Consider the following 22,905-nt stretch of genomic DNA (forward strand, 5'->3'; position numbering starts at 1 on the left):
GGAAGCAGCCTGGCTCCCAACAGGCAACCGGGGCAATCACCTTGTTATTGAACACTTGTTAACTAATTTGCCTCAGACAGCAAAAGAGTTCAATGCAATCACCGAGCAAACATCAATTTTTCCTTGGGGCAAGGAGGTTAATGTCAATAAAGGTTGCCGGCAGCTGCTACTTCCTTTTCAGTGGCAACGGTGAATTCATTTTAAAACGTCTTGCCTTAACAAGTAAAGAAGTCAAAAGATATGAAAATGTTCTTTCATCTTTTTCCAGTAGTTCTTCAACTGATTGGCCTCTACTAATGCTAACCGAAACTGGTATTGATAACTTATCTTTACACCAACGTGTTGCACTTTCTCAGAAAGTCACTAACATTCATTTTCTAAACAGAAGCCCTCTAGTGTTTCAAGAAACTTATTTATGTGGAACTAGTCTCTACTAGAGCAGTTTTGCATGATTTACAGTTTAAAATAATCCACATTTATCCATTAGTGGGACTTGGTGGAGCCCCTCAATTCAACTTGTGTCTGACACAAGTTCTTTTAGCTCCTCTCCGTTTGAGCAAACCTTCCTCTAATTGGCTGTCTTTAACAAACAGCAGGTTTTAAGAAGATGGGTGGAACTTCTGTGGTCATATTAAGCGCTATATGACTGACATAGCCATGTAAGGATACCCCTCTCTATGACATCATTCAAAGCCAACAACAGAAAAAAACTGTCTGCAGACAAGCATTTTCAGACATTTTAGGCCTAAACTTTGGTCTCACAGGGAATACATATACATACACAGACATCATTATGCAAAATGCTGGCTATGTTGGCCCTAACAGCAGAGATCACTGTAACATCCATCCATCCATTCTCTTCCACTTATCCATGTCAGGGTCATGGGGGGCCTGAAGTCTATCCCAGCTGTAGCAGTATAACTGAAAATATTAATAAAGCAATAAGTTGTTTTTATAGATACAAACGTCTGCTGTAAGAACAATGAGTACATATTTTTAGAAACAAGCCCCGACGTGACCGTGCATACCATAAGTGGCTCTCCAGTGCAATCCAGTATTCAAACTCATAGCACAAGACTGATGCATTTACCTTTAGTACATATACTAACACAGCCAGCTACATTTACACAAAGCACAGGCATTACTGTCACTCTAGTTCCATTTAACTTTTATTCAGACTCATATTAGAGATTAGAAGTGCTTGCTATCAGCAATCTGGGTCACAGTAATGAGTTTGTGGAGTTACATCATGTTCCATATGTGCAGGATCACTGTGTAGAAATAGAACTGGAAACTGAGGAAGGATGTTTCATATCCAAAGCTCTTTATATCAAAGAAAACAACAAGAAGCCTTTTAATATTAACAATATCCCATACTCGAAGTTCTAAAACAAGATAAGCAAAATGTAAACTAACTTTAAACTGAATTTATTAGCCTTGTTATCCTAGACAACGCTACCTTATAAGTCTCCAGATAAAGGATGAGAAGAGTCAGAGTATGTCAATATTATCCGTAAAATGAGTTTTCTTATCTGATCTGTGCCTTTTTATGAATTCAACACATACCACAGTATTAATAATGAGTCTTTCCCAAGTCACGATATTCACCCTGATACTTCCATATTTGATTTTAGGAGCACAGTGTTTGGCATCAGGTATTTGACTTTCAAACATTTTTCAGTACCGTAAATGTGCTCATTCAGTTCTCAATGTTACTATAAAAATACTCTAATGATAAAAGGAATACTACTTGTTTCATGTTTAGGGTAATTAGTTTAGGCAAAGAAAAAAAATAGAATAAATCTGTGACAAAAAATTCCCAATTTTAAATCCTGTTCAAATAAAAGAAATTATTGATGTATGCTACATTTTAAATACGTCAACACTTCAAAGTCACATTATAACGTCACAATTAAAAGGTTTATCTTTACATTTGGAGCAGTTCATATAGGACTGGGGAGTGTGCAGCTACTGGGATTGTCTCAATTGACAATGAAGATCAAATTGAGATAAACCATCATTTATAACCAATAACAATACACACATGAAACCTATATCTACAAAAAAGAAATAAATAAACAAAAAAATGCTGTAGCAGGTCCAAATGCAAGAAACTGAATAACCTCTGAATGATGGACCTGAAGTTTTTGGATTCAGGTGAGTCACCATTATTAAACCTGTTTTTTTGAACTTACGTGATTTTTTTTGTTTGTTTTTTACAAAAACCTTTTAATAATTTAATTAGTTCATAATTTATGTGCACATTTTCTTTTTACCTTTATTGAAGACACCCAGAGGTCAGAGAGGTTTTATCTGATATCATCATTTGTTTTATAGAACCATTACAAATGCATTTCTGAATCAGCTATAAGCTTAAATTCATCAGCTCCTGTAGGAGTAATGCTTTATACTGATCAAGAGCAAATCTTTTAACATCTACTAGACATTTCTTGTATCTTATTTTGGAGTATAGAGTACCAATATACGTGGGAAACTTAATAACATTTGAAAAATAGAGCCTAGAGCTCTCTTTTTCCTTTTTTATTCAAATAGAAGGTGAGTGGATACAATGATATAATGATCACCACACATAATTTAAACTTCAGCAATAATATGTATGCATTTTTTCTTTCTTTCTGAGAAGACGTAGCTCTCTATCAAATATTAAGCTTTACTATAGTCATCTAAATCACATGAGAGCACTTTTCACCCTGCTATAAGGCTTTTTGAAGGCTTGAAGTTCATACAATATGGCTTCATGGGAGAGTAATTACTCATGTAAAGGCAGACTTTTTGCAGTAAAGCAGCCTTTCACAGCCTTTCACAGTCATATAGCTTGAAAAGTCCGATTAAGAAATGTGCTTTTATCTACAGCGAGTCTACCTGAACTTTGACTCCATGTGAAAAAATTAGCAGTTTAAGAAAAAAAAATAATGGCATGAGTTGTAAATCTAAGAGCTGTAATGTTTTGCTCAGAAACTAACAAATGACTATGACGCTACATGTGTATTTACAGATCCACTCGCTGGCCACTTTATAAGGTACATTTGTTCAACTGCTCAGTATTGTAAATATGTGATCAGCCAATTATCTTGCAGCAACTCGATGCATTTAGGCATACATACTAATAATGACTTGAAGTTCAAATTGAGCTTCACAATAAGGAATAAAAGTGACTTTAAACATGCTGCTAGTGTTTGCTGTTTTTATAGCCTGGTTTCACTCAGTGGTGTGGTAAAATAAGTGTGCTGCTTCCATATTTGGTGGGGTTGGTTTTCTCATCTATTTTGAAGGACTCTGCTTTGTTGGAGGTTTCTAGAGTACCTTCATTTTTAGATACTAAATGTTTGGAGCCTGGCACAGTGTTTTCAGACACGCCCGGGCTTGTATAGCATCGCTATAGCAATGATATGACATTTTTTATATTATATTTATAATATTATTATCACTGACCATATGATATGGCCCAGCCCTGGTTGTTACTACAGTTAAGATTTACCACTGATATTTTTATGTCCCTACTAATATTTTGGGGGTGTGAAACATGGTCTCACAAATGCAAAATGTAAAGAACAATAATTAGAAATACAATTCAATGAAAGAGCAGATCGGCTGAGTTCAAAGGACACAAGGGGATGATTGAAGAAGACTTTTAAAGGGCAATGACTGCTCAGCAAATTAAGCATGATCATCTTAAAGAAACTGAAAGCTGCAATAAATACAACTAGTAATAAATAAGTCATAGGTTTTTTTTTTTTTTTTTATTTGTTAAAGGAGGATGGATAAAGATGAGTGTTTGCCACAAGCTGGCGAGCCAGTTAGGAGTTCAAAGAAAGAACGAGACGTTTTTACACAAACAAATCACAGATGATACTGTTCTCACAGATGGAAAAAAAATGAGTCATTGAAATTTGACTAGCTGTTAGTACACTTGGACGGCGCACCTAAGTACAGGCTATGTGGGGTAAACATTATACATGAAGCCTGTTAAAGTTTTTTATTTTTTTTATTTGCAGTAGTAACCATGCTCACTGTTTGGTTAGGTCAGGGTTTTCACTCATTCGTTTGAATTTAGGCTGATGTTCTTCACTATCTGTTGCCAAATTCCAATTTCATACTACAGCTAGGCAGATATCACTCAAGCTAGTGTCCCAGCCTGAGTAATATCTGCTGATATATTATACAATGCAGCTGCCTAAATCCACAAAGATCCATAAACCTCAGAGCCACAGCAGCAAATAAAAGGTCAGCAGATCACACAGCCTCTACACAAACAAAACAAATCTAACAAAGCCACTAAGACAAACAAATATATATCTATGGTTGTTATCTGAGCTGCTGTTAGAGCTGTCCAAATCCCGCTTTAACCCCTGGATCGTACCAAAAATGCATCTGTAGCTCACAGCTAATGTGTTTACTTGTGTTTTTATGTAAACAGGCTTCTAGATTTTTATCAAAAAAGATTTTATAACCCTCTAAAATGCTAATCTTCTTCAACAGGGTGATCCACTCATGCCAAAAGTAATGCTGCAGCCATCCATCACCTCCATTGCTGATTTAAAACTGTAACTTCCAGAGGCCTGTACATCTAAAATAGCTCATTCATAAACACTTTTCAGTTTTATCATTCATCTGGTGTCATGTTCCTATGAATGCTAAAGATCTACTCATCCAGACAGACTTGGCGGTAATTTCTTTCACTAATGAATCCACTCACAAAGATCAACAAAGGCAATTCTTTCTTAAAGACACTCAAAAAAATATATCTGCCCAGATTGCCGACTTTAAGTTATTCCCCATATAATTTTTGTTACATAAGTACAATGTACTTACATTTAATTTAATCTGGTCAAATGAAATTCACTAGACCAAGCACATTTTTCTTAATGATGAATTATTTAAATAAATTAACCTTTGATTTTATATATTTAAGTTGCATTTGACTGAAAACCTATTTACAGATAACCTCTTTAACACAAGCATTTCGTGTGTATTTGAGGTACTTTCACATACAAGAACTGCATCAAAGGCGCAGATCTGAGCCAAACCCTAACCCTATCATTATCACAATACTGAGAGCTGGCACTGCTTAGACTGGTCTCATATCCCCGAGTTAGCACAAAAAAGAATGTGTACACACAAATTAACACGCAGCCCTGCTCAACTGGCTTATTTCAGATTAATATACATCTACTTATGTCCTTCCACTAATCTGCCTGTCAGCATGTCCCTTTCTGCTTTGCTGAATATTACTGTAGGCTGTTAGCCTATCAGTCTAATCCTGGTGGGTTTAGGAATCAAGTGCAGTGTTTGCAGACTGGACGTAAAATATCATTACCTCCAAAAATTGCAAAGAAAACCCCCCAAAAAACCCAATCAGCTGTTATTAATGAAAAAAACTGCAGCTAATAAAAAGATAAAAAATATTACCAGTGTCTACTGTTAACATCACACCAACTAACTGCAAGCTTCAATATTTGGTAACAACTCTGAAATGACCCACCTGAGACTCTCACATTTGGTTATATTACCACATTTAGTAGCACTCTTTGTGGGAAGAAGAGAAAAAAACCTTCAATTTTGCTTTCAGCACACTGCTGGGCATGGTTAAAGTGCGATCACACACGCTCATCTATGTCTTCCTGTCTTCTTTTAGCTTCTTTTCTGTCGCCTTTACATCCACTGACCTCGGCCCTAAGTAACACAGACGTGTCCAAGCCCATGAAGTGGTCCAAGCTACAACAAATATAAAATTTCATATGAAGACAACTGAGGGAGACTGATCCCGCTGATATGCAGCAGATGAAAGCGCACAGTAATTTACAAAATCCTCCTGGGAAAAGATTTTTAAAAAACAAACAACAACAATAACATTTTGTGTGTTACAGATTACCACAGATACTCGCACACGGCAATGTTCAAAAGGACAAAAGAAGATGATTGAAATCTCCACAGTAAAATTTTTACTGCTTATTATAAAATACTTTTACTGTACTAAAGGTAACAACTTCTAAGACACACTCTTCCTGTGATATCTGAGCCAATCCAAACCCTGTAAAACCAGCCATCAGTGAACCTAACAAAGGTCTGCAAAGTGGTCTGTGAAGGCAACAAGTATCCATAACTACTGCGAAGGAGATTAAGTTTTCATAGAGATAAACACATAGTCATTGTTCCCTGGCATGCCTCACTGTACCATTTCTGCTTTTCAATCAAAAAAATAATTTAAGTCAGGCTGTGTCATGGCTGAAATGGTTAATCTGTGGTTATGCGTCATCATGAATTCTAACAGGGAACTAGTTACTCTATTTTTTTCCTTTCGTTTACCTTCTAATAAACAATGAATACAGAAGAAGTGCTACGTCAGTTAGCCAAATATGAAGCATCTAAAACTGTAGCTCATGTCCAAGATGAGTAAAACTGTTTTTTTGTTTGGGTTTTTTTTTTTAACGCATCTATATATAGTAATGTGAAAATGAAAGTTTCACACGACTACTCATCATTTCCTTTCCTATCCTTTCCTGTGAAAAACAAACCCTTACTTACCCTTTACTTACTTAAGAGGGCAAGTAGCAGTTTAGATATTCCTAATCAAATCTGTTTGATTAACTGATCATCAGCAAATGTGAGCACCTCTATAAAAGCAGAAGTTTTGGCAGTCTGCTGGTCTGGAGCACTCAGGTGTATGTTAACACAAAGCCACAATGTAAGCAAATTAGCCTCATGGTCAGACCATGTGACGCTCAGAGAACCTGCTCAGAAAAAACAACAAGTGCGACATTCAAACATTACAGGCCTCAGTGGCATGTTAAATGTTAAAGTGCATGAAAAAGTTAAAGTTCATCATATTAGACAAAGACTTAACAAGTATGGCTTGTTTGGAGGGGTTAGCAAGAAAAAGCATCGTCTCTCTAAAAAGAATAAACCAACTCGGCTGTAGCATCTGAACAGGAATTACAGGAAAATGTGTTTTGGACAGATATGACAAAGTGGAAGTGTTTGGCCATAATACACAGCACCACGTTAGGAGAAAACCAAACATACACAGCACAGTACAACGCATACCAAATGTCAGCATGGTGGTGGAGGCATGATGATTTGGGCTTGATTTTCAGTCACAGGACCTGGACATCCTGCAATCACCGAGTCGACCATGCACTTCTCTATATACCAACGTATTCTAGAACAAAATGTGAGGCCGTCTGTGTGACAGCTAACGCTTAGCCCAAAGTGAGTCACACAACACGTACAGCGGCAAATCTACAACTTACAACTTGTGTGTACTCAGTTTTTCATATGACTGTGCGTGATTTCCTGTACCAAATGTATCAGCAAACTGGTTTCCTCTTTCAGTACCTCCCCCCCTTCCCAAATAACTTTATGCAAATTATTTTTGCAGTCTGTTGCCACACGACTGAGTTATTCAGTAGAACTTAAAAAAACAAAAACATTCGAATCTCGGGTTAGTGTGGGCTGCCTATATGTTGAATATTACAGCCGTTGCTGTTTGTCTGTCTGTCTCACCAGTTTAAAGTGGGCATTTCCTGTTTCTAAAAATTGCAGGCAATCACACCATCATCTGGCACATTACTACAGAATGACTTAGAAGTACTTTTAAAGAATGCATACAACAGTATACACTCACTTTTCTTTGCAGTAGCCATCTCACAGGAATGAGCCCAATACAGACACACTTAGTCACACACTGTCACAGCCTTGTCATCTCAGCAGTCCGACCTCAAAACAACTCTGCAAAAAAAAAAGGAAAAAAAAGAAAAGTTAAGAAGTTAGGAGGCAATCACACAAGGGGGTGACAACAGAAAACAAGAGGAAGATTTACAAAGATTTACATGAGCGAAAAGTAAAAACAGTGAAATAATGGCTGGACTCCCTGTGCTTGTTCCTAAATGCTCAACCCCCCGTTAGCGTGTATTTCAGCTGAGAGCACAGCTGTCCTGTACTAGTCAAGCCAGGAGAACCAGAGACTCCCGACAGAGACTTCAATTAAAGGAAAACAACAAAACAGTCTAAGAGGATTAGCTAGGGGCTGAGGCTGCTGCTGCCAGTGGGCTTCGCACAGATGGAAAATCTTCATTATAAACACGGAGAAACTTTAACTATATTTATGCAAAGTACAGTGCAGCACAAGGTAGTCATAACCAGTACATGAAAGACATAGCATGCAGATCTATTTAATATACTACTACGATAACACTCAAAGATAGCAGTCTTATTTTTAGGCAGTACTGCTGTTATACAACAATAACCAGCAGGCCTGACAGAGTTCAACAAGCAGCAGCTTTAAATAATTTTAACCAACAGGTGCAAGAACTTGTGACATTGCTATAGAATCTTTTTAGAAGTGGCATTTGTAGTGCATCCAATTATTTGATCTGGTGACACAATTTTTAAGTTAAGTCAGGTGTTAAGATTTGGAGCAGCTAATGCTATTATTAGTACAAAAGGATGTTTTATGAAAAGTATGGAAGCACGTGAGTGCCACTTTAAAAAAAAAAAAATAATGCTAAAAAAAGTTCCCTCATTGCTTTAACACTTTATCATTTTAGGCCTACATTACAGAAAAAAATTGAATTGAAATTGAATTGAAAGCCTTTATTCTCATTACACAATAATATTCCCTCTCACACCCACGCACATCTTCATACATCATTTTGAAACTTTATATTTCAAGAGAGGACGTGGAAGAAGTTTTTTCCCCCTGTGAGCACAAAACTTGATGAGTTTTCTCACTGAGGAAACACTAAATGGTGACAATGAACATGTTTTATTTTTACTGTAGTAAGTTCAGAGCAGGGTAGGGCAACACTGACTTTGGTACAGTAAACAGTAAAACAACCAAAAAGAAAGAAATGTTGAAATCCATAAATTGGAGTAGATAGGACCGATTACTTTAAAATAAGCCTGAGCCGTTGATCTAAAAAACAAAAACTCTGGTAGAAAATGTTGGTTTTTCTGTGTCAGTCTGACAATAATAAACCTAAATCCTTGATACAGTACATTCATATATTATAGCACATGAATGGATTGAAAACAAGCAGTCACAGATACAAACCATCAATATGAAACCATTTTCTCCAATGGTCTGTGTAATTTACTCAAGTGTCAATGTCATCACAGTAGAAACCCACATCACGAAGGGGAAAAAAAGCTTGGCTAATATTTGTTATTTACGTGCACATTTTTGTACATACATACCACCAAGAATATTAAGTGATTTATTTATTTGCTTTCATCTGTCTGAGGTGACACAATCAAACTATCGGACAAGCCCTGTGCTCTTATTTTGAAGGTTCAACTACCTCTTACCAGATAGCACTGGCTCTTCCTGTCTCTCGACAAGAAGCCTCATCGGGAAAGTGTTCCAAGGCTCACCCCACAGCTCGAAAATATATCCAATTTTGTGCTGCAGCTGGTGATAGTAGGTGTACTGACTTGTGTTAGTGTTGTTCCTGGATCATCATAATTAATGTTGGTCCAGGCTAACACGGCCAGAAATCAATCACATTGTTGTGATGTCACAGTATTGTGACGTGGAAAGAAACTTGCCAATGTCTACTCAGGAAAAAACAAACACCAACAGGGTCAAGGTTAGTGTTTGCTGTGATGGTGTTTCCACATTCAACAACTATGACATCACAGCAATGCGACTGGTCACTTGCAATGTTGAACCTGGAGCAGATTAATTATGATAATCGAAACACCAAGATATCAGATTGTGCAGTGAATTGTACTTGCCAATCTGCTCTGAAAACCTTCTGTGAGCTGGAGGGTCACTCGAGCCCAAAGCTGGTTGAAAACTGGATCTTGTGCTGCTACACTGTTAACTTCTTAAAGCTCCAGAACAGAATTAGTGCAGTAACAGGTGACATTTAGCAGGATTTGTTTACAGATTTAAGAAAAAACGTGTGTGTCTCCTTTCGCATCACAAGCGCCCTGCTGAAGCTACAGCTTTTATTCATTTTTTAAAAGTTTTACTTCTAAGACATCAGGGGTCAGTTGAGATGGTCCACAGGTTTGTTCCACCAGGCTGCAAGAAAATTTAAGCTCATTAATTTGAGACTCTTTATGTCATGATAATAACTAATCTCAGCTCAGACAGAAAAATGACTCACATGCATGTTAAATGGGGTTTTTTTGCCCATTTTTAACAGAAAAAAAAATTGTATTCCAGTTTGGAATTGTCAAAAAACAAATGCTGCTGACGTTTAATCAGCCCTAGTAAAGGTTCCTGTCCAAAATAAAAGATTTGCCAAGTCTGACCTTGTTCTTAGAAGTCGCTAAGTCCCTTTAAATAATTTCTAAAGGAACCGATGAGGTCTGTGAGACAAATGACCCCAAGAATCCCACTTACTGCTTTTTTAGCCAAAGGGAGAAATAAAAGTGGACCAAGTGAGGACCAATGCCAGACTCGACACTTTTCTTGCTGCAAATGGTAAGGTAAGGGTGTAACAGCCTGGAACAGAAATTTTACAGTGTCACATCCACTGAGAGTGCTGCAGAAATCAGACAATGATCCACTTTTAGTGGGGCAAAATACCAGTTCTGTTTCAAGCACCTAAATGGGTCGCTAAGATTAGAAAGCCACTGATGGGATTCAAATGTGCACACTTTGAGCTGTAGAATCAGGGTGGTGACACATTAGGTATATATGATTGGATAGATACACAAAATTTTACAAGGTTAAAAAGTGTTTACATGGATGTGTTGGGTGATCTGTGTCACGTAAAATACCACAACATATAGCTTATTCTAGGTTTATACTTGTGCTTTTGTTGTGGTGGAACACAACTGGGCAGGTTTTAAACAAAGCACAGGGAAAAAAATGTGAATGGTCAGATTATTCTTTAACCTGCTGTAAGACTGTTGTTTATTAAGGACATCCTGTTTATTTATTTATTTTTTATTACTGTTTATTATTATTGAGGACATCCTGCTGTGACAAGTTTCAGATATGTGGCTAAACTGTTGGCTTGGTCACAACCTGTCAGACCATATGACTAATACTGCATTCCTTGCACTGTTTCACTTCACTGTTATGCAGTCACAAAGTTCACAAGTTTTAATTTGACTAGTATATAATTTTGTTATGCTCACAGTCATTTTGTTAAAACCTGCAAAAACAGATCCCAGGTTGCAATAAATTACATGATCTTTTTCTTCTGCAATACGCTGGGATTTCAAAGAGAGCTACTAAAGAGTTACTGCTATTTGCTTAAAACTTGGGGGTACTGGATTCTTTATGAATGTGTTTCTAAGCAAGGCAAGTAGGACAATGCAATGCTATACAATGTCACGCATTCATGGCAGGTGGGGCTAAGAAAACAAATGTCACTGTTAATTACACAAAGTTACTAAATACTGACAATATTCGCAGCAGTAAACATGTGGGTGGTCTACAGCAATGTTTAGGTAGGTGTTAGGGCTGTTCGATATAACGATGTCTATCGTTTCATTTTACGCTATTGTTTGTTTCGTGGTGTCGCAAAATAAACTGTTTACGGCAATATTTTTTCATTATTTTGATGGTCACTGTAGTGGCTATATTAATTTCTTAACATTCCCTCTTTCTCTTACATTTAATATAACCACACTACAAACAGACAAGCGTTTGTTTTTATGCGTTGTCGTTAGCAACAACGACGGTAAAACCACCGCGTGTCCGCTTGTTCCACATAAGCCTTTCACAATAAAGCTCAAGATCCTGTTGAGACTTTTCAAAATAAACTGAATCATGTGAAAGATGCAGTGTTTACGGATGAGAAGCAAAAAAGAGCCGTCAGGTGCTAAAAAATAAACCTTATGTAACGGAGTTAAAAATACATATGAAAAACATGCACTTACCTGTTCTTAATTATCATTTTAAGTGTGAATTTTATCTTTTTTTTTTATTGTATTTTATTTTGAAAACCCAGAAACCGGATCTCACTCTAACGTTTAGAAGCTGCTAAGGCTTCCGCTTCTCACAGCGCGCGTTTGCACTGTGAGGGTAAGTCCTGTAATGAAAGGCTCTGGCATTTTTATGGTTTCTGGTGTGAATGTTGTTACATAAGTTGTACATGTCGATGTATATAGGTTCATATTGATGTTAGAAAGTTTCTGTGTAACTGAAACAAAGGCGGGTTGCTGTTAAATAGTGTTTCTGCCGTATTTATGCTCTTTGGCAGTTAGTCTTTGTCAGCCCCCTAGTGGTTGCTGCGCATAGCAGGAAATGTGTTTGGATGTACCGTTTTTCTGTGCTTTTTGTGATGTTGTTTTACATTGTAGGAGCTACAATTGCTGTACCATCAGAAGACACCTGTTGAGTGTGTTTTATGTCTTCTGCAGGTACGTGAGCTTGTTAACAGCCATTTTGTCTGTAAAGCACAAGCAAGTGAAGATGTAATGCGCTATTGTTAATTTGACCACTAGAGGGAAATGTTTAGTTGGTGATACTTATGTTATCCTGTTATTCTGTTTTATACGATTGTGAAATGTATTTTATTAGTCATAAGATTTCTTTTGTATACAAGCTCAGTATGACAGAGTGTAAAATGAGAGAAATTATTACTTTCCACCTTTTCTTTATTAAAAGGTTAATTGTAAGTCTGTTAAGACAGCGCGCGTTTGCACTGTGAGGGAGCTACAATTGCTGTACCATCAGAAGACACCTGTTGAGTGTGTTTTATGTCTTCTGCAGGAATAAATCGTGAAAAGCCAATCTTTCTGAGCGTCTGTGATTTTTGAAGAGCTGGAAGTGTTACACTGGTGCCGTGACCATTCGGATCTTCAGATCAGCTTGATGCTCATCGCCGTGGCTGCTGTTCTGCTCCCCTGCTGTTCACAAGTTGAATGTGGGTTGTTGTAACCAAGTGAGTTTAGACAAAAAAAAAAACCCAAAAACAAACAAAAAGGTGAGGGATGTGATTTAAATAAGACAAGGGTGAAAGTGTCTGTGTTTTGATATACAACGTGTGGTTATACGTTCAAATTATTTGGACATTATTATTATAATTTTTTTTCTTTCCCTCGTTTTGCTGCTATTATACTGTTATTTTTCTTATTTTTATCTACCTATTTTATTTTATTTTATTTATTTTTTTTCTCTCCCTAACGGGGTGCACATGCAGTTATCATCTTAAGTGTGTGACTTGACGATGGATAAATTTGTCACTCCAGTACTACATAAGGGTAGAGGTGCCGGACTAGTTCATGCAGTTGACGCCAGTAATGTCACACAGTTTGGTCCTGTGAGCAGTGACACTGGGCTAGGCCAAAGCCCGAGTTTTATTCCCATCGGTAGGGGTATGGGTGATAAGCCCCAGGTTTCCACTCCAATTAGAGACAGTGATGCTGTACACAGTTTTACTGACATGGTTGAGCAAATAGGAGCCCAGATAGGTGAATCCATTGTTACTAAACTGTTGTCAGCTGGCGTTGTGAATCTGACTGGTGACTCTAAGACTCAAACTGAGCAATGTAACAGTACCGCTCGAGATGTACCGCATGTAACTGTCCATGTTAAGCCCAATAGGGAGCTTCAAGTTTTTAGGGGTGATGGCACAGACAGATGTTCGGTTCAGGACTGGATTGACATGGCAACAACCTATCTATGGAAGCAAGAGGTCCCCATTCATGGCCAGGCTGATGAAATTATTAGCCACTTAATGGGGAAGGCCAGAGATGTGGTCAGAGTGGCTCTTCGTAGTGACCCAGGTCTTGATGTCAAACAGAAACCTGATCTGATCTTTGGTGTCCTTCGCCATTATTTCAGTGATTCTTCGTCGTGCCTCCCTCTTGCTGACTTCTATGCAACACTCCCTACCAGAGGTGAAAACCCAGTAGATTATTGGATAAGACTGAACAAGGCTGCTGAACTAGCCATAGAGGGGCTACGCAGACAGGGGCAGACAGCGACCCCTTTAACCCATGAAGTAGCATGTATGTTTGTGAAACATTGTCCTGACCCCGAGTTGTCTTATGTCTTCAAGTGCAAGCCTGTCCATGAGTGGACTGCTCGAGACGTACAACAAAGGATTGATGATTATCAAAGGGAGGTGAGAGCTAATGGTAGAGCCAGCGGCGCTGCACCGTTGAAGGGCTGTAATTCTACGATCACCGCCGTGCACCCGAACGCCTCACCTGCAGCTGCTGTGCCGGAGGGATGCTCCCGAAGCTTCTCGCCCCCATCCTCAGGTTTTCAGGGGTTGGTGGACTCGTTCCCCTCCACCGCTGCAACACGAGAGCCCCTTATCGAAAGTCCGAGTTTCTCCCCTTTGACTGCGGTGAGTCAAAATCTTCAACAGTCAGAGGAAAGGCTCATGGGTCAGATGGTGGATATGTTTCAGGCCATGATGGAGAGAATGCAGCACCACAACACTCAGACACCAAGGAGAGGGGCGTTTAATCAGTTCTCGCGAAATAGACGGAGGAGGGAGGATGCCTGCAGAGTCTGCAGTGATCCAAGACATACCACAGCATCACACTGCCTATCTGATAAACTGTGCTTTTCATGCTTTGCTCCTGGCCACGTTCGGTTGTCCTGCCCGGCTATTACGTCTACCCAGGTCCAGCCGGAGGGAAACTAGCCGACCTGTATTCGGTGGGAGGCAGTGCAGGTCTTACAGGAAACTCCCAAACTGTCGATACCTGTGATGCGGAGTCAGTGTATGAAGAGGCAAGACAAAAATGCAAAGATTCTGAAGTTATTTTTCAAAACGTTCACAAAGTCGGCAATAGTGACAGTCTTTTCTACACTCCGGTCACTTTCGGTGGGCTTTTGAAAATGGGTGGTATGCTGGACAGTGGATCCATGGCCTGCAGCATGAATGAAGCAGCCGAGGTGACGCTGCGTGAGTCTGGACTGATATCTGATCAAGATGTTATCAAAGTGGATGTGACTCTAGTTGGGTGTGGAGGACTACGTGTGAAGCCTAAGTATGCCCTCAATGTGGAGATGGAGGTGTATGGCTGCAAAATGATAGTTCCCATCCTGGTGGTTCAAGGGCAGCTTGATGACCTGATACTGGGGACGAACGTCATTAAGCACATATTACACCAGTCTAAACGTTGTGAGCCCTACTGGAACACGGTCTCCAGTAATTGCTCTAAGACCAACCTTGAGACTGAAAACTTTCTGTCTATGCTTTCTGGTTTGACCCCGTGGAAAGATTCGGACGTCCCAGACAAAGTGGGCACGGTTAGGTGTAACTCAGCTGTGTCCCTTGAACCGGGTCGCGAATATCTGGTATGGGGAAAACTACCAAAGAACATCAATGTCTCCCCTGGCAGTACAGTGATGACAGAGCCCTCGTCATCCCGCTCAGCACCCAGAGGGATTTTGGTTGCTAGATTGGTTACTCCCTTGTGGGGTGATAGATGGGTCCCATTGAAACTGATCAATGTGTCTGAGCAGCCTGTACATCTGCGACGTAACGCCAAACTAGCAGATGTGTACTCCTGTGTGGCGCTTGAGGACTTTGATGCTTCAGCGCTCCAGGAGACAACTCTGGCTAGCAGCCATCAGTCGGCCATGTCGCCACAAGTCACGCCCACCTCCATGACGGAGAAACTCAAACTTGTTGGGCTTGGTGATGTTGACATAGAGTCCTGTGAGACATCGGGACAGTGTAAAGAGAGGATGGCTGACCTGGTTTTGCAGTACGAGGATGTCTTTTCCCGCCATCATCTCGACTGTGGGGAAGCCAAAAACTTTGTGCATCGCATCCGCCTCTCAGATAACAGACCTTTCAGACTTCCCTACAGGCGTGTACCCCCAAGCCAGTACCAGAAGCTGAGACAAGTGTTGACTGAGATGGAGGAGAGGGACATCATCAGGAAATCGACCAGTGAGTATGCATCACCATTGGTGCTCGTGTGGAAGAAGAATGGCGATCTACGCATTTGCAACGATTTCCGGTGGCTCAACAAGAGAACCCTGAAGGATGCCCATCCTCTTCCACATCAAGCAGATTGTCTGGCTGCTTTGGGGGGAAACAGCCTGTTCAGTACCATGGACTTGACATCTGGCTTCTACAACATGACGCTGCATGAAGATGACAGGAAATATTCTGCCTTCACCACGCCCATGGGTCTATATGAGTATAATCGGCTGCCGCAGGGACTGTGCAACAGCCCTGCGAGCTTCATGCGCATGATGACCAGCATCTTTGGTGACCAGAATTATTTGAGCCTGTTGTGTTACCTGGACGATCTCCTGGTGTTTGCTCCAGACGAGGACACTGCCTTGCAGCGCCTGGAAATGGTGTTTGAGAGGCTGCGCGGGCATAACTTGAAGCTGGCCCCCAGAAAGTGCTTCTTCCTGAGGAAATCCGTGAAGTTCCTCGGTCACATCATCGATCAAAATGGGGTATCAACAGACCCATCCAAAGTCGAAGTTATCGCGAACATGAGGAGCGTGGACCTCATGGACACTGATGGAGTGACTCCTTCCCAACGAAAAGTCAGATCATTTTTGGGGATGATTAATTACTACCAACACTTTGTCCCCATGTACTCTGCTGTTGCCAGACCTCTGTTTGAGCTCCTGAGAGGCGCTGTGAAGAAGGGCAAGGGAACAACTAAGGTGAGGCGGCCATGCAGGAAGTTGAGTGCTTCGGATTGGACATCCAGAGAAGAGGAGGCTTTTGAGAAGCTCAAGAGCTTGATGTTAAATACAGTCGTTTTGGCTCACCCAGACTTCTCTCGCCCCTTCTTGCTTTCGACAGACGCATCACTGGATGGCATTGGAGCAGTGTTGGCTCAAATCCAGGACGGTGGAACTAAGCCCAGACAGATTGCTTTTGCCAGCAAATCCCTGTCTCAGTCTCAAAGAAACTATCCAGCACACAGGTTGGAGTTTCTGGCGTTAAAGTGGTCGGTCTGCGACAAGTTCAGTCATTCGCTCAAAGGTCACAAGTTCACCGTCTGGACTGATAACAACCCCTTGACCCACATTTTAACCAAGCCAAAGCTGGACTGTTGTGAACAACGCTGGGTGGCTAAACTTGCAAGCTATGACTTTGACATTAAATATGTCCCAGGCCGTCAGAACGTTGTGGCAGATGCCCTGAGCCGATTGCCTTTTGTGAAGGATAATGTAAGTGACAGACTGCTGGCTGAGAGATATGCAGACTTCCTTAATGAGGCAAAAGATGTTTCACATGCATCAATCCAGGGGGCGTTTCGGTGGTCCACCGACTGCAAGGTGAATGGTAGATCCGGTGGTGGAGCTTCCATCATGTCCCAAGGCACGCAGAGTCTGCATCCCTTGGTTCTGGCTGAAGATGCTGTCACAGCTGTTTTGCAGTCACATGTCGAGTGGGATGTCGGCCCAAGAGGGAGAGCAATAGAGGCTTTACATCACCTGCCACAGATGGTGTCCCCCGGTCTGGAGGCCTTACCTGCCCATTCAGAGAGAGAACTTAGGGACGCACAGCTGCAGGATGCAGTGCTTTCCCGCGTCGTCTTCTACGTTGAGAGACACAGGAGACCCTCGAGGAGAGAGCGGGTAGGGGACCCAGTCCCCTACCCGCGTTTAGAAGCGTTTAGAAGCTGCTAAGGCTTCCGCTTCTCACAGCGCGCGTTTGCACTGTGAGGGTAAGTCCTGTAATGAAAGGCTCTGGCATTTTTATGGTTTCTGGTGTGAATGTTGTTACATAAGTTGTACATGTCGATGTATATAGGTTCATATTGATGTTAGAAAGTTTCTGTGTAACTGAAACAAAGGCGGGTTGCTGTTAAATAGTGTTTCTGCCGTATTTATGCTCTTTGGCAGTTAGTCTTTGTCAGCCCCCTAGTGGTTGCTGCGCATAGCAGGAAATGTGTTTGGATGTACCGTTTTTCTGTGCTTTTTGTGATGTTGTTTTACATTGTAGGAGCTACAATTGCTGTACCATCAGAAGACACCTGTTGAGTGTGTTTTATGTCTTCTGCAGGTACGTGAGCTTGTTAACAGCCATTTTGTCTGTAAAGCACAAGCAAGTGAAGATGTAATGCGCTATTGTTAATTTGACCACTAGAGGGAAATGTTTAGTTGGTGATACTTATGTTATCCTGTTATTCTGTTTTATACGATTGTGAAATGTATTTTATTAGTCATAAGATTTCTTTTGTATACAAGCTCAGTATGACAGAGTGTAAAATGAGAGAAATTATTACTTTCCACCTTTTCTTTATTAAAAGGTTAATTGTAAGTCTGTTAAGACAGCGCGCGTTTGCACTGTGAGGGAGCTACAATTGCTGTACCATCAGAAGACACCTGTTGAGTGTGTTTTATGTCTTCTGCAGGAATAAATCGTGAAAAGCCAATCTTTCTGAGCGTCTGTGATTTTTGAAGAGCTGGAAGTGTTACACTTAGACTCAAACGTTAGAACAGGCCTTTCCCCGCAGCACGCCATGTAATAAATACTCACAAAGAAAACGGCAGCCATTACAACTTATGTCTAAAAATGTATAGTTTCATGCATCAGTTAAAACAATCGACTCCAGGTACATGACGCGCAGCTGGAAACACTTCACGCAAGTCGAGCTGCCCGAGATTCACAGAATTTACAGAAAATGTTAGATTTTTGTGATTTATATCGTACCATAGATGTCTTAATATCGGGATATGAGATTTTGGTCATATCGCACAGCCCTAGTAGGTATTAAGTAACATCCATATGAACCCCAGACTTTCCCTGCAAAAGACTGTCTTGCAATAACATAAATCAATGCCATTTGCTTCAGCAGTTTTAATTTTGTGGCTCATCACCTGCTGCTGTATTTCCACACTGACTCAACCTGTGAAATTGCAAGGCCTTGTTTCTTCAAAGGGCAAACCTCATTTATATGCATGACCCCTCATTTAAACCACTAAGCCCAGCCAGGCTTTGTCACCGTCAATGCTGTCACAGCTCTGCACCACGGCCCATAAATTAAAACTGCAGATGCCACAGAGAGCAGCAACAGGTACTTGTTATTTTAAGGAGGTGATTTGCTCCCTGTAAAACAGGATAAACTGGCAGCAACGGGAAACATAACATATTTATAGTTAGCATGTCCTGACTACACTATTACGTGACCGAAGTTGTGGACCTCTCTCACACTTTTTGCTGCACGTGGAAGCCACCACAGCACAAAATTACACTGATGCATGAATTATGAAGTGAATGTACGCTTGATTTAGGGAACATCTAGGTACTGGTTTTGTTTTTGTTTTTGCCAAATCCACATTGGTATTTGAAATATGAGACAGCTTAGCTGGCAGTGAGTGATATTTTCTTAAGCTTTTATGTGTTTGTACGAGTTATTCAAAGGACTACTCTTTTTTTTTAACTCAGAAGCTTTCAAAGACTCTGTCAAGTCTCATTTAATCGCTTTTAAAGGCACCACTTGCATCTAAATTTGTGCTGATGAATTTTATGTTGCTTTATGAATACAGCTTTAAATGCAGACCATTAAAACTCTTACACCCAAATTCAGCCACAGCCATGCTGGTTTTTCCCCGAGCTTTTTCTGCAGAGCAACAAAGAAAGTACAAGTGGGAGAAAAAGCAAGAATGACTTTTACACAAAACATGAAGCATTAGGAGCTAAATGTGCAAAGGTGAGGTCACAAATAAAGGGCTCTGTTAGTTTCTCTGGTCCACTTCTTTGTAGTAACACTAGAATTATCACACAGTCGTCACAGTGAGTAAAGCGTGCAGCATCGACAATTACTACAATTGCACATCTGTCTACACAAAGACTCCCTTCTCATCCAGCCAACCAGCCAGGTGGTTTGTTGCGTTCCTCTTAAAAAGTTACCGCGTTTCACAAACGGTCGGGGCTTTCTTTTGTTTTGCTTCCTTGTTGCTTACCTTTACTCACACCATACGGAAGTCGTACATTTAACCGTGGGGTTAAGTGGAAACCTTCTCCGAAACACGTAGCAGCAGCAGCAAAAGCCTCTCTGAAAATCAGGCGGGCACCAAACCCTCACCTCTCGCCTCCGGTTCTACTTTCCTCAGTCGGATGATTTCCGCATTTGGTCACGTGGTGCGGCTGCGGGTGTTGCGCTTCCAAGTCTATATTTTACAAAAGCGAAAAAGGCGGTGGTGCAAAAGCAGAAACGTTCCTCTCTACTCTATGTGCTGCAAAAGAGTGACAGTCAAAGCTGGCTGTAAAACACTCCCAGTCTCCTCTTTCATCCTCGGGGTTTACTGTAGCGGATAGCGCCATCTGGCAGTGCTTTCTGCGCATGGGCAAACTCTAAATGAAGTTCTGTCCCTGACTCTGACGGGTTGGTTTTTATTGCAGATACACATTACATCGCTTGCTTTAACTTAGTTTTATTAAAAGATATGTCTTCAAACATCACAGCTGCCGGCCAAACTTAAACCAAACAAACAAATGTTAGTTAGTAGTACTGACCCACTGTCCTAAAACCCCAGTTTATTAGCACTACTACTTCATTTCACTGCATTGTATTGGTCCTGTATGCTTCACGTGGAGCATCAGAGACGGTCATCTTCCCAAGACCATTTAGTCACTGGACTGACGTTAAAAGGCTCAGACAGGATTACAGATACTTAAAATGCACACCATAAAGAAAACATGCTTAGCTGATGCACAGAGGAATCATGACATGTTGCACGCTTTCTGTGGTAAACAAGTTAAACCTTGGTGCGCACGTGCAGTCATTTGCTTTGTCATTCAATAACATTATGCTGCTTTTATTTATGACATGGCCGGGCGGATCCAAAGTGGCCCTCTGGCCGGTGGTGGTCCCCGGACATTTCGCAAAAGACGTGGTTTAGAACTCTTTACCATGCTGCACCCTTGCATTAATCCTCCTCCGCGAACAATGTCAGGTTAATAACTGGTGACTGAAGGCTGCCACGTAGATACGACACCGTAAACTTGCAGTTTTAGCTAGCTTTTACAGTCACGTTAAATTGGCATGATACACTAAAATTTGACCTTTCACACGAGTAAATTTTAAATTTGAGAACAGATTAGTGGAAAACGTCAAAAACTAATAAAAAAGGCATTTGAAAGCATTTACCATATTCTTTAATAAACAATCATGGCTTAAGGCACTTTGCATCTTACATAACATTACACGTTATATCAAAACAGACAAGGAAGAAGAAAAACACTGATAACAACAATGATAAATATGATTTGAAAACATGTCAATTCTATTAAATTTTATTTATATAGCGTTGAATCACAACAACAGTCACTTCAAGGCGCTTTATATTGTACAGTAGATCCTACAATAATAGATACAGAGAAAAACCCAGCAATAATTTCACCCCCTATGAGCAGGCACTTTGGCGACAGTGGGAAGGAAAAACTCCCTTTTAACGGGAAGAAACCTCCGGCAGAAGCAGGCTCAGGGAGGGGCAGCCGGTCGCTGCAGATGGCAGAAGGCAAACAGGATAAAGACACACTGTGGAAGAGAGACAGAGATTAATAGCAGGTACGATTCAATGCAGAGAGGTCTATTAACACATAGTGAGTGAGAAAACTCAATGCATCATGGGAATCCCCGGCAGCCTACGTCTATTGCAGCATAACTAAGGGAGGATTCAGGATCACCTGATCCAGCCCTAACTATATGCTTTAGCAAAAAAGGAAAGTTTTAAGCCTAATCTTAAAAGCAGAGATGTCACTGCAAAAGATGTTAACGGATCACAGTGGTCCCTTTTTTTTTAACAGCGCATTTCAAAAGTGGACAAGAGGGTCACTTACCTCCGCCTTCAGGTTGGGAAATGGGTCCTGACTGTTGTTAGTACTTGTGCGCCAAACAACAATTCGGAGTACCCAGCCTTCTTGTAACTGGGTGGGGTGCTGGAGAGCACCTCATCTGGTGACTGTTGTTCTACTGGAAGACTTCAATGTTCACATGGGCAACTACAGTGAAACTTGGATGGGCGTGATTGGAAGGAATGGCAGCGTTTTAATTTAACAGAGCTCACTATTTTAAAATGTAAAGATATCGAGGAGGCTCTAGTTTTAAACACGCTTTCCATGTGTTAATTCATAATACTTAGTCTACTTATTACTCTGTCGATATTCATCAGCCCGGCTAGCTCAGTCGGTAGAGCATGAGACTCTTAATCTCAGGGTCGTGGGTTCGAGCCCCACGTTGGGCGCAACATTTTTAATCCCATGTGTCATCACCTGAAATTTTTTTCTTCAGTGACCACATGATCTGCCTTCCATGTTTGAAAAAAAATTTTTTTTTAAAAAGCTATATACTACCCCTAGTAACTTTCAAAATTAGTAACTCCCTGATGTTTTCCATGTGGTCTCTGTGGCGCAATCGGTTAGCGCGTTCGGCTGTTAACCGAAAGGTTGGTGGTTCGAGCCCACCCAGGGACGACAAATTTTTTTTGTTGTTTTTTCTTTCTTTTTCTTCATGTCTTTGGGTTAATGCAACTTTACAAACCTTTGCAGTAATTTCTGGACCCCCACCCTTTCCCCCTTGTAAAACGTTATTCACAATATAGAAAATTACTCTAAAATTACAGAAATACTATATTTCTGCTTTTACTGTCCAGTGTGAGTTGCCAGTTTTAAATTTGAAAGGTAATTACAGAGAAACTGCAGTCTCCTGCCTTCCCTTTCTGCTGCTGCCCACCCCCCTCACTTGAGCGCTTGTGGAGTTCCTCACTCGGTTAGCGCGTTCGGCTGTTAACCGAAAGGTTGGTGGTTCGAGCCCACCCAGGGACGTTTCCTATTATTCCAGCCTCACTGTAAAAGATTATAGATATTTGTAATGCAACGGGGGAGAGCTGGAATCAGAAACACTGAGACAAGGAAAGGTATTCTGCATGTAACGGCTTAAGATGTATTTTGAATTCAAACGTCTTGATGCATACTCAATCATTCAGGTAAATAAATCACAAAAGGTTGATGTTGTTCATCTGCATATAGC

At 40.6% G+C, this 22,905-nt stretch overlaps 1 protein-coding gene and 2 non-coding genes across 4 annotated transcripts in view; 2 read left to right on the plus strand and 1 right to left on the minus strand.

The window, feature by feature from the left end:
- Nucleotides 1-20,104, minus strand: part of adisspb (adipose secreted signaling protein b) — a 49,790-nt gene extending 29,686 nt beyond the window's left edge. The window contains exons 1-2 of one of the 2 annotated variants that reach the window (XM_085349511.1): nt 19,960-20,104; nt 7,646-7,749 (exon numbers count right to left, since the gene is read on the minus strand). In XM_085349511.1, the coding sequence (XP_085205637.1) occupies nt 7,646-7,664 (19 nt within the window). In that variant the 5' untranslated portion in view covers nt 7,665-7,749; nt 19,960-20,104. Of the gene's footprint in view, nt 1-7,645; nt 7,750-19,837 lie in introns of both variants that reach the window. The other variant, XM_085349510.1, reaches the window with a different exon arrangement.
- A 1,943-nt stretch (nt 20,105-22,047) lies between these two features.
- trnak-cuu (transfer RNA lysine (anticodon CUU)) lies at nt 22,048-22,120 on the plus strand. Its single transcript has one exon. It is a non-coding gene; the product is annotated as a tRNA-Lys (tRNA).
- Nucleotides 22,121-22,275: 155 nt separating this feature from the next.
- On the plus strand, nt 22,276-22,349 carry trnan-guu (transfer RNA asparagine (anticodon GUU)). Its single transcript has one exon. It is a non-coding gene; the product is annotated as a tRNA-Asn (tRNA).
- Nucleotides 22,350-22,905: the final 556 nt, after the last annotated feature.

Source organism: Diplotaxodon limnothrissa, linkage group LG3 (genome assembly GCF_057381915.1).
Source record: "Diplotaxodon limnothrissa isolate DT_005_m linkage group LG3, D_limnothrissa_male_GT1.1, whole genome shotgun sequence".
In the NCBI taxonomy this organism is placed as follows: Eukaryota; Metazoa; Chordata; class Actinopteri; order Cichliformes; family Cichlidae; genus Diplotaxodon; species Diplotaxodon limnothrissa.